Genomic DNA, 13061 nt, shown 5'->3' on the forward strand with positions numbered 1-13061 from the left:
TTGAAATATAAACTCATCCCATCAGTGTAGTGGCTACACTGTAACAATCAATCTGGTAAGTGCAGAATAAATTGTTGGCCAGGGTCCTTTGTTTATAGACTGGACTGTCATTTTGTTATGTTTAATTAAACATCGCCCTCTAGAGGAAGATTTGGAAAATTGACCCTTAATCCAAGTGAGCTGACTTGTTTCCAACTTGTGGATTGCCAAGAAGTTGCAAAAACCTGACGTTATGAACTGGTGGTTTTTAAATATATTGTCTAACTCTTGATGTCGGGAAGACCTGCATTATTACGGCAATATTTCCCAGAACCGGATGTTTTCTCTGGATGAAAATATTCAACACTGCAGGGACTTAACTTGTGAGAAAGGATGAAATGAGTAAGCGCTCTTTACTGGATTAGCTCAGGCTTTTAGTCAGGAAGCTGTAAAATGAGCTTTTTTGGGTTGATTTTTGAAGCCACAAACCAGATGTGTGTTTCATTTCAGGTTTCCTCAAAGTTCTTGAAATCCCCAGAGGGGCGAGACACTTGCTGATCCAAGAGCTGAAACCGACCTCACACATTCTAGGTATTTCACCTTGTTTTTCTTTCCATGTATACATCTGTATTTGTATGTGTATGTCATACAGGTATATTCAATTCATATTCTCACCTATGTACAGCTGTTAAGAATGTGGCATCGGGACTGTTCTTCTTAAACGGGGAAAACGAAAACCCAAAGTCTCACTCGGTCATAGAAAAGGGAGTAGAGTGGGAATATGAGAACGACCATGACAAGGAGACCCTGCAGACCACTGGCCCACTCAGACATGGAATTCTTATCATGGTAAACACAGGTGTTACTTTAAAATTCAGTATGTATATTTTCCGCATTCCCTCATACTTAATTTTTTTGCGATCTGTCTTTTTGTAGATGAAGTTACATGGGGATGAGGATGTGAATTTGTCCTACAAGTACATGATGAATATGGACAGTGACTCTGGCATTCAGAACAACATGCTGGTGGAGGACAGTGCCTACGAGTGGGCCCCGAAGAGATGGTCCTACTGCTCCAAACCTTGTGGTGGAGGTACAAAAGAGCATGAAAAATACCATCTACGTGTATTCTGCATGCCCATTTCTTACATTTTCCATCTCCCCCAATGCTGCAGGGAAGCAATACCTGCGATATGGCTGCAGAAGAAAAGTTGACAGTAAGATGGTTCATAAAAGCTTCTGTAACAAGTCCAACATGAAACCGAGAGGTGACACAAGAGACTGCAATCAAAAGCCCTGCCCTCCACCCATGTATGTATTGTATTAACCAACCAAACTGGGATGTTTATCTGAATTCAGACTGCCCCATTTTTCCCTCTTTTGTGTTTGTTTAGCTTCACATTTTGACATTTTGAAATGGCCTCAGAGCTCTTGTTTCTGTCTTCCCTGTAATGCTCTACAGCTGGGTGACAGGGGAGTGGCAGAACTGCAGCAAACCATGTGGAAAGACAGGGATGCAAGTCCGCTCAGTCAGCTGTGTCCAGCCTTCAGATGACAACACCACACGCTCCATCCACAACAAACACTGCAACGATGACCGTCCCGAGTCACGCAGACCCTGCAACCGACAGCCCTGCCCCACCCAGTGGAGAGTTGGCCCGTGGTCGCAGGTATGCAGGCCAAACAGAAGTTGACAGGAAGGTCAAAAAATGAAACAGAAGAATAGAAAATCATATTTAGTTCGGATGGAAATACTTGGGGGGTTTTTTTGTCTGACGAAGAGGGTTTTAAATCTTACAGTTTCCTCTGAACTCCGTTCTTGGCAGGCTTGACAGGCCTCTGAGAAACAGATCAGTGGTCCTAGCTGTTACGGCTTACATGATGTTCATGTACTTTACATGACTTTGGATTGCTTTAAATTTTGTGAACGTGAACGTTTTCATCAATATTTACCTGGATGTAAAGTGTTGCTTTAAGTGTGTTTATGTCCTGTATCTCCAGTGCTCAGTGACGTGTGGTAATGGGACCCAGCAGAGGCAGGCTCTGTGCCACACCAGGGACAACACCATCGGCCTATGTCTGGATAGTAAGCCAGACACCATAAGAGTCTGTCGCCTGGAACCATGTCCCAGTAAGTGTAGAGCGAGCTCTGCCTCATAAATAATCTGCCATGTTGAAGTAGACATTGAAATGTATTCACTCTGCCAAACCTGCCTTAATGTCGTAAACAGCGCACTTACAAATGAATGTCAGAATAGAACATCTAGAAATCTATTTGATAGAAAATAACAAAGTCAAGAGTTTAAATATTTCCTATAGGAGCTGAAACAAACAGACACAGAATGTATAAATGGCGGTAATGTTGGAGGATGGGATAATAATAGACAGCTTACAGACCCTGTTATCAGAACAGACGGAAAAAGCAAAAAAAAAAAACGAAGCTGCGTTAAGTTCCCTTGATAGATGCTTTAACAATGCCACCGCTCTGTCCTCGTGTCTCTGCAGAGGGCTCATCAGACCTCAACAAGAACGGCAACATCCTGATCCAGTGGCTGTCTCGCCCCAACCCCAACTTCCCGAAGATTTCCTCACGTAAAACCTCCCTCTATAGCTCCCAGCCTGGCCTCCACAGCGGCAGCCGCAGCTGCATGTCTGTCCTCTGCTGGGCCCTGCCCATCTCTGTCCTCCTGTCTCTGCAGGGACGGCCCCGGCTGGCCCCCTGACCTGCCCCTCCCCTACGCCTCGTGCCTGTGCCCACGCCCGTGAGCGAGCGGCAAAGCTTTCGCTTCTCTTTTGGGGGGGGATGTTGTCTCTCTCTGTGTGTCTGAGACGGCTCTGACTGGGGGAGGTCTCTGGCTCCTGTGTGTGCTAGTTGGTTCTCTCTTGCTCTGTCTCTCTCTCTCTATCTCTCTCTCTCCTTTGTGGAGCATTGTGTTGTAACCGCTGGCCAGTTGAAAAATTCAAAAGATCAACAAAAAATTTGATGTGAAAAGGATTCAAAGCGGCAAGGCAAACCGGTTTTCATTGACACCTCCTGAGACGTGTCGGAGAGCCGTTCATGTGCGAGGGACCCCCCTCTGCATTTGGCGGCCATGTTTTGCGCGAGCTAGCTGCGTGTTGTCATGGGTTACCACTCCTGAGATGCAGCTGCGCTTTTTTCTTTTTGTAGCGCATTGTCAGTGTGGAGAGAAACAGGTGTGAAAATAAACAGAGAAGGTATATAAATATCTATAAAGAAAATATATATATATATTAAAAAAAAAAAATATGAAAGCTTTATTGTGAATGTGATCTGAGGACATCTTTGCTAAAGTGCTCATCTGACATCCTGGTTCCATTCGGGGATGAGAATGGCGTCTCATTCTACGGTCCATTCTCAGATTGACAGGAACTCAGCACAGGGACAGGAAGTGACATGAGTAAACCTTTTGAGTTTTGGGGGAGGGAACTGTGAGGTGAAGAATCTTGAAGATAAAGGATAATAAAAAAAAACGAAAAAAAAAAAAAACAGGGTAGTCTGACCACTTGAGGTTGCTTCCCATTTCACCTCATCATCAGCCATCCTCTCTTTGACTGTTATAAAGTTCAATAAATGCAGCTTATTTGTGCTTGCAGACTTTAAACAAATACATCTATAAATATATTTGTATTTATATATACATATAAATCTAAATCTATATGAGTAACAATAATATTAATAATGTTTTACCATGAATAAGCTGTAGCTTATTTGCCTAAAACCTTTGGACTGCTATTGATCGCTTAGATCCTTGACTGTTATGTGTATTTTTTTATTGATTTTACATGAATACAGATGAATATTTAATAAAGGTAAAGTGTTTAGGGGGGAAGGGGTTAGACCTATATTATGCAGGACTTGGTCAGTTAGTTGCCTCTCCATTCTCTCAGATGGATCAGTGGTTTACTGTCGCTTCTTGTTTTCTTTAAGGATAGGATCACATTTTGTCATGCACATTTGCATCCACCACCCGTGTGTTTGCGTATATACGTGTGTGTGAGTGTGCATTTTGTGTGTTTGTCCACGTGTATATGTGCATGGTAGGAGTTGTGTCTTGTGCGCAGGCGTGCATGAGCGAGTAAATAAGACACCGGTCTTGTTGGTCATTGTGATTCCATGCGTGAAAGGGTGCTTCATCATTCGGGCTTTTACACATTGCGATCAGATACAGAAATACCTCATAAACTTTGATTTGAGAGTGTCCGATGATCTCATTTTATTTTGATGAACATTAACCACATGAACAATGCCTTATCTTGGATTGAATGTAATGGCATTTATCTGTGAAAGAGATGGCTTTACTCATTCAAAGTTTAACTCGGAATAGAGGCAGCTTCAAACCAACTTAACAAACTCACACCCGCCAACCATCAAACCTACCAAGGTGATGTTGGACCATTGTCCGACTACTGGGAAGGGTTTACAAAGGGCCTAGGGTATAGACACATATGGCATCTAGAAAAAAAAAAAAACGAAAAAAAAAAAAAAACACTTCAGACTTGTCATTGTATTGTGATCACATATTTCTGTTGTGACTATGTAGCGAGCTATCCAAGGTTTCCTTCGGCTGGAGTTGGACTGTATGAGACCAAGCCAGACCTAGCAGTGCGATACTGTATATAACATTGGTGTTGACTGTATTTAATAATGTTCATGACTGTTATCTTCTTCTATAATATTCTATACTATGGGTAACTGTTTTGTGGCTTCACTGGCCTGCTGCGTGGGGCTGGCTAACGTTTGGCGAACGTTGAAGAAACATTCAGATGGACTACGTGCACTGCGTCTATATGCACTTTGATTTATCAGGGAAATTTTATTAATGTTTTGTAAATGTTTCATATGACACTTAATGTGCCATTCCAGTTTTTACATCATCATGGAAATTACGTATTTTATTTAAACAGCAAATATCATTTATGTACTTCATGGGTTTTTTGTTCAATCGATAAACAGATTGACTGGTTGATTTCCAAGTAATCAAGTGTTTTACCAAAGTGACTGTGAACTTGTAACTTTCGATACAGTTGAATTATTTTTCTTAAGAAAAAAATATATCTATATATTGAGCAGGGGGGGAGGGGGCGTACATCTCATTGTTTCAGTTCCTGTCATTCTCAACAGCAAAGTTGTATCAATAAAAATGTTTTAAAAAGCGTGATTTTTCTCTCACCAGGAATCGTCACTGGTTAGATTCTTTGCTAGAGAAATTGTCAAAATGTCGTGGCCGTATGTACTTGCACGGTGCAAAAAGGGTACAAGTCAAGTGGCAGAGTTTCAGTATTTTACTGGAGGATGCTGCACATCTGAAGTGCTGCAGTCAGAATTGGATGTCAGATGTTTTGGATGAATAATTCCAACCTGAGACACAGGAGACTGGCGACCCTTCTTTTTCCATTTCAGTTGCTCTGGACTAATCTCATGACTGCTCTTGATGTTTGAGTTTTTCCTCCTCTTCCTTCCTGCATCCTCTGCTAATGGTCTGGCTATACTACTGTACTTTGCACGGTGTGGAACCAACACACACACTCACACAAACACACACACACACACGTGCATGTACGTATAGACTTAACATATACAAAGAGAATAATGCTAATATGAGAGCACTACGTTATTATGTTATTGTGCACATTCTTCAACATACAAATCCATATCCCAGCAATCACACACACACACACCTCTTCACAGTCTCTACCCCTGGCTGCGCCAAGTCTCAGCTCTCTCTTCTCTCCTTCACAGGCCAGCGTTGTCATGGAGACCGCTCTGTGTTCTGTCATATGGAGGTGCTGAAGCGCTACTGCTCTCTACCGGACTACTGGCGCATTTGCTGCAAGTCGTGCAGCAATGTCACCATCGCAGAAACTGTACCCAACTCCACCCTGAGCTCCACCCCAGTAACCACAGTTACAAGCCCTCCATCCACCAGCATCCTGAACTCTGGCTTCACCACCCATCAACCCACCAATGCTGTCATCACCACCATTTCTGCTTCTACCATCAGTTCCTTGCATACGACTCAACCTCCAGCCTTTACAACCACAACCTCCTATTCTACCACAACCTCCTATTCTACCCCAACTTCACCAAGTCCCACAGAACTCATCACCACTCATCCACCAGCTGCCAACAGTGGTCCTGTTCCCCATACCACCATCCCCATGTCATTCACCACACTTTCCACAATCTTCCCCAGTCTTACTGCTCATCCCCTGCCACTGCCTGCTCCAGGCATAGACGAGCATGCAGATCCAACGTTACAGAGCACTATAAATAGCCCAACAACATCTGGTATAGTAACTGCCCCAGACCTTACAGCAACAACCACTCCAGCAACCACGAATCCAACAGAAAACAGTACAAAACCAGAAACCCTTCAAAAATCTAAGCCTAAAAAGAATGTTTTGCTTAAGAAAATCTCTAAAAAGGTGATTCCACCAAAGCCAAAACCAAAAAAGAATACTGCACCAAAAAGTAGTCCAAAAACAAAAGTACCTACGAAGATCAATCCAAAAAAGAAAAACACTTCTCCAAAAAAGACAACTCCAGCAAACACTACTCCTAAAGCAACCACGCCTGCTAAATCTACTCCAGCAAAGGGTACTCCCAAAAAGACTACTCCACCCAAGGGTACTCCCAAAATGACTACTCCAGAAAAGGTTACTCCCAAAAAGACTACTCCAGCAAAGGATACTCCCAAAAAGACTACTCCAGCAAAGGATACTCCCAAAACGACTACTCCAGAAAAGGGTACTCCCAAAAAGACTACTCCGGCAAAGGGTACTCCCAAAAAGACTACTCCACCCAAGGGTACTCCCAAAATGACTACTCCGGCAAAGGGTACTCCCAAAAAGACTACTCCGGCAAAGGATACTCCCAAAAAGACTACTCCACCAAAAACTACTACTAAAAATACTGCCCCCAAAAAGACTCCCGACAGTACTACTCCTAAAAAGACTAATCCATTCAAAATCAAAAAAACTACTCCCGCCAATACAGCCCCCAAAAGGGCTACTCCAGGAAACACCACTCCCAAAAAGATTATTCCAATAAAGACCGATATAGAGAGAAAAAACAAACCTTCCCCTAAAAAGGAGGCTCCACCAAAGTCCAATCCCAAAAAGAACACGGAACCAAAGGCAAAAGTTACCAAGCAATCTCAGCCAAAGACAAACCTCCCCAAAAAAACAAAAGAAGGATCCGAAAGTGCCACAGACTCACAGACTAAGGTTGACCGCAGTAGATTCAAAGTAATAAAGACTTATCCAAAAAAGAAAACGCCTTCTTATTATTCCACCACTCTCACTCCCTATACAAGTAAAGAGCCATCAAGAGAGGAATTTTCTTCCACCATTTCATACAGTAGTAGAGTGTATGGTACTGCACCAAGCTTGCCTTTTCCAGAGTCCAGAATCAATGTCACATACATCAGTGACAACACGGCAATCACAGATTCCTCAGAAACTCCACTGTGGTACAAGGACAGCACGGACATAGAAGCCACAACACCCAGCACTTTTAACGATCTTGTAACGCCCTCTGGAAATTTTGAAGACATCACAATGCCCAGCAGAACTGTGCCGTACAGTGATGTCACAGTAACCAGCAGCGTTGGTGTCACAGTAACCAGCAGTGGTGATGTCACAGTAACAAGCAGTGATGTCGCAGTAACCAACAGTGGTGATGTCACAGTAACCAGTGGGACTCCTGACAGTACTACTCCTAAAAAGACTAATCCATTCAAAATCAAAAAAACTACTCCCGCCAATACAGCTCCCAAAAGGATTACTCCAGGAAAGACTACTCCACCAAAAACTTCTACTAAAAATACTGCCCCCAAAAAGACTCCTGACAGTACTACTCCTAAAAAGATTAATCCATTCAAAATCAAAAAAACTACCCCCGCCAATACAGCCCCCAAAAGGCCTACTCCAGGAAACACCACTCCCAAAAAGATTATTCCAATAAAGACCGATATAGAGAGAAAAAATAAACCTTCCCCTAAAAAGGAGGCTCCGCCAAAGTCCAATCCCAAAAAGAACATGGAACCAAAGGCAAAAGTTACCAAGCAATCTCAGCCAAAGACAAACCTCCCCAAAAAAACAAAACCAGGATCCAAAAGTGCCACAGACTCACAGACTAAGGTTGACCGCAGTAGATTCAAAGTAATAAAGACTTATCCAAAAAAGAAAACGCCTTCTTATTATTCCACCACTCTCACTCCCTATACAAGTAAAGGGCCATCAAGAGAGGAATTATCTTCCACTATTTCTTACAGTAGTAGAGTGTATGGTACTGCACCAAGCTTGCCTTTTCCTGAGTTCAGAATCAATGTCACATACATCAGTGACAACACGGCAATCACAGATTCCCCAGAAACTCCACTGTGGTACAAGGACAGCACGGACATAGAAGCCACAACACCCAGCACTTTTAACAATCTTGTAACACCCTCTGGAAATTTTGAAGACATCACAATGCCCAGCGGAACTGTGCCGTACAGTGATGTCACAGTAACCAGCAGCGGTGATGTCACAGTAACCAGCAGCGGTGATGTCACAGTAACCAGTGGGACGATCCCCAGTGGGGATGACATCACAACATCCTACAGAAATCAGGGAGTGGTCGGTGACACCATGGTGCTGGATGACGGCCTCACCATGGTGATCCCAACCATAAACGGAGAGGACATGACGGATCTCACCACCTCACCTTGGCTCGACTTGTCTGAGTACATCTCTGTGAGTTTTCCTGTTCCCACTGCAACCTCAGACCCTGCTACAGTCTCACCTCCCACTATGATCCATCCCACTACCACAAATCCCACTACCATAAAGACTCAGAGACGAGCAGAGGAGACCGGTGAGAACAACTCCATCGACATTTCCTACAACAGGATCGTTGGCGTAGACAGTGACATCTCTCAGAACAACCTGATCCCAAAGCGCCGGGTCAACCTCAGAGAAAGGACCAGGAACAAGCGCATTCAGGAGCTTCTAGAGGAGAAGAGAAACTTTCTCCTCAGGATGAAGAGAGGCCACACAGCACAATAGAGCAAGCCTTCTCATTTCTCTTATAGAGATCAGTATTTCTCTTAACCACCAACCAACACCTTCTGTCAGGTCTTTACATGAAAAATTAATAAAGCTCCCTTTCAGGACAGTTGCAGGGAGAGTATATCATGATCAAATGTTTGAACTGTTCTGAAAAAAGAAAACCCCTCTAGAGACACAGATTTGAAACAAATAGTCTCACCTATGTTAACACAAGAATGAGAAACAGACGGGATGGCCCTTTACAGGCGACGCTTTCATCCCATTAAAACAACCATGGTCTTCTTTGAGGATTCAATGGCAATGTAGATAAGATGTTTGTAAAATGGTATTTTCTGTATTGGCACTTACGGAGCAACAAAATCTACCACCTAGTATCCAAATCTCCATACGATATCATATTACAGCCCAGGACTGCAGCTTCCCCCAGGACAAATATGATCCCTTTTCAATTTGCTAGCTTCTGTAGGATTTGATGAAATAGTTTCCTTTATAAGTGGCCAGTACTCCGAATATCCGGTAAATAATGTATGTTGTATCATTTGAGGCCTGAAAGCCATATGCAAATTGCAGACAATCAGAAAGTCGGTTTCCTTCTGACTTAATTGCGTTGTAAACATTTTTTCAAAAGGTTCTTTATCTCTCAGGAAGTTTGATGAGGGGCATTGCCAAACACGTGATGCTTCAATGACAAATTACAACATCTCATTAAGCTAAGTGGTAAAACAAAGTAACTATGGAGAACAGTATTTTGATTATTTTCTTACAATGGTCAGTAAAATGGTGCTTTTTTTTGTCAGTGTTGCTACAAGCAATGTCCCTCATGCATTCATTTATCTAGGAAAACTACAAAAAAAACAAAAAATAAATAAATAAAAAAATGTGTTTATATTAACTGTATCCAAAAAGAGCTTTGAGAGTCACTTTATTGTCTTTTCTAAAAGTTTTATTGTTGTACATCTCAAAAAGCCCCTGCAGATTTTTTTTTGTACAATATCTGTACATATGAAATAGAAGTCAATGTTTAATATTTATTAAAGTGCCTGTGGTATTTTGCAATTTGCCAGTGTTGTGTGCTTTTTGTTAAGGTGACATATACCACAGTACCTTTTGTCAACTTTGAGAACTGAAACACAAGCCGGCTTTTGTGTGCCCGACTTTAAGCAGTGAAATAGATATCAAAATATCACTGGCAGCCATACAAGCTTTTCCTCTGTTTGTACTTCCTCCCTCAGATTCCATAGTAATGCAAAATCTGGCACATAGGGGGAGACACAGCACAGGAATCCTGTTAGCCATATTCATGTTTGTACTCATGTAACCCTCCAAACTGTAAAATATGATCATAAGGGCCCAGCTGCTAAGAGACAACTTTGAGACTCAAAGTTTAAAATAGTGAAAAAGCATTCACTCTGTTCTGGATGCATCTTTTATTGTATGTTTCAAGTGAATGTTTTAAAGGTAATCTGCCATGCATTGATCACTAATTCAGTTCGCCCCTGTTGTATTGGGGCAGCATATAACCAAACCTTTGCCTAATAAAACCAGTACAGTCTTCATGGATATCTGCACTGCAAATATGCCTTCCAACTGGTCTCACTCAGTTTCACACAAACTCCGGTTTATTAACGGTTAAACAAAAAAAAAAATAACATTTTAATTTGCATGTTTTCAGCATGTAACACGTAACTCTTAAGAAAAACAACTTGGAATTCAGTTGTTTACATCCGTCTGTTTTTTCTCCACAGCTGGCCTCAGCAATCTTACATAAAGCGTCCACACTGCTCTTGTCACACTAATTAAAGGTTCCATTCTGTTTGTTAACACATTATTAGATTTACTCATAAATCCTCAGGTTAGAGTTCAGTCCTTATCAGAAGTACATCGCAGCAAATTAGAACTGCATGATCAATAATGCTAACTGTCGTTTTCCAGTTCGTCCATGCACATGAACATCGTACGCTTAAATGGAAAGTTCTGTTCATGAGAATCTGTCGGTGTCTTCCTGTGTGGGTGGTGAAGTGGTTTCAATATAGTGAGGAATATGTGTATACAGCAGGGGATATCTGTCGATATTTGTTAACCTTTGAGTCTGTTCAGCTTGTTAATCTATTCAGACCAATGCCTTGTTGGACTGAAAGGATGCAGAAATGAAAAGGCCATTTTGAAAGGGTTCAAAGCAAAGTCACGTACTCCGGAAAACAAAAACACATCAGCAGAGAAACATTCATGGGATGTGAGAGTAATAGTTTCTAAAAGGCCTTGTATGAAGTTCGGGAATGAATAATTAAACAAACAAATCGACTAATTACAGTTATGACTATTGGTCCTAATTTTGTTTTAGCATTGTTTTATTCCAACTGTTTCTCAAGATCAGTCTGCTATGGAGCTGCACTGACTTACCTTGAACTTCAACAATCAGCTGAGTTATGGTTCCAGTCTTCACGGTCAAACCCGGCACAGGTGCATTCTGCATCCTCCCTCCCAGCTTCCTGATCTCACTATTTACCAAACGTTAGCAGGTGCAGATGAGGAATTTGGACTTCTGGCCTGTGTCGACTTCTGTAAACACAATACAGACCAAAGCTATTTGAAAAACCTACAAGGAAAAAAAAAAAAGTTGTGGCTCAGAAGGAAAAGGTCTTATTCTATCTGAATAACACCTTCAACCATGCCTGCATGAAGGGGAAACAGGTGAAATCTGTGTGATCCTTTTAGACCTCATAGTCTAATATTGGTGTGTTTGCTGCACTGATGCTAAAATTACTCCCAAAAAACTTTTATTTGATGCAAGACCTTTTTTTTATTATTATTCATAAAAATTCTCCCTCTCACTACCATGTCCAGGATACAGTTCATTTTCTTCAAACCTCTACCACAGGCCCATAAGTTTGATCCTTCTGGACCCGGTACCATATCAACATTTTTATGGATTCTATAATGTGCACAATGGTCGATTTTAATGATGTGAAAGTAAATCTACAAGTAAAAACTCAGCATGGCACACTTTGGGTGCTCTGATTATCCAAATTGAGACTATACGTGCTTTGTGATATTTTTTATAAACTCTTGGTACAGTTCTAGTCAAGGGATGGCTGGATGAGCTCAGTGGCATCCTTATGCATTGTTGTGTGTTTTCTACTGTCTAATCTATAAGACATTTTAGGTGAGGATAAAAATGTAAATGTCTCCTTTAGTTTATCACAGATTAATCTGACATAGTAACAGCCACAATGTTACTAACACTGGGGATCCATTCTTTGAAGTCTCACCTATTAATAGAGACCAGGGTCATGCATATGGACCTGATAATTAAGAAGATAATCCTGATTTCTTTTGAATATGTCTTTTTTAGGTGAGCTTCTCCTCACAGCACATTAGGGCTTAAGAGGTTAACTCTTCTGCACAGAGATCTCAGATGTTGTACCTTGAAGCTTGGGGGACCACGCCTTCTGTTTCTCCTTTTACCACCGGGACCACTACTTCTACATCTGTTCCAGTTTTTCCTACGGTTCCTGGTACTTCTAACGTCTCATGCTTATGAACCCTGACGTTGAAGTCACCTGGGTTTGCCACGTATAAAAACTGCCCTCTTCTGCTCCTTGTCAACCATCACTATGTCTTGGTCGGTTAGACAGGAGCAGCTTGATAGTCTGAACATGAAGTCCCACAGGATCTTAGCTCTGCTGTTCTCAACCACTTTTAAACCCGTACTCTGCAAAGATGTTCTGCTGTATGTCAGACTGTCTCAGGGGAGTCTTTGCACAGAATGCATCTCAGGTCTGCTGTGGTAGACCCCAGCCTCTATGGATCTAGTGCTGAGGGCCAGCTCTTGTGCTGCCATGATCAAAATCTCTGTGCGTCTCTTTAAACTTCTACCCCCCACTGTAGGGCTAAAACCTGAAAACCTTTCTTTCAATTTTTGTATTTTTTGTTTTTAGATTTAGACACAGGTTTAAGCTCTCAGTCTTGACTCAAATTCAAACTAAGTTCATGATAGGGGGCTTTTA

The 13061-nt window shown here is 41.9% G+C and overlaps 1 protein-coding gene across 1 annotated transcript in view; it reads left to right on the forward strand.

Moving 5' to 3' along the window:
- The window catches only part of LOC311491480 (uncharacterized protein), a 107018-nt gene extending 96908 nt beyond the window's left edge, over positions 1–10110 (forward strand). The window contains exons 15-22 of the mRNA XM_084549408.1: positions 490–570; positions 665–828; positions 916–1072; positions 1155–1290; positions 1442–1649; positions 1981–2110; positions 2485–2571; positions 5741–10110. Of these exons, the coding sequence (XP_084405534.1) occupies positions 490–570; positions 665–828; positions 916–1072; positions 1155–1290; positions 1442–1649; positions 1981–2110; positions 2485–2571; positions 5741–9051 (4274 nt within the window). The 3' untranslated portion in view covers positions 9052–10110. The remainder of the gene's footprint in view (positions 1–489; positions 571–664; positions 829–915; positions 1073–1154; positions 1291–1441; positions 1650–1980; positions 2111–2484; positions 2572–5740) is intronic.
- The last annotated feature ends 2951 nt before the right edge of the window (positions 10111–13061 follow it).

The sequence above is a fragment of the Chelon labrosus genome (genome assembly GCF_963514085.1).
Source record: "Chelon labrosus genome assembly, chromosome: 8".
Taxonomy (NCBI): domain Eukaryota; kingdom Metazoa; phylum Chordata; class Actinopteri; order Mugiliformes; family Mugilidae; genus Chelon; species Chelon labrosus.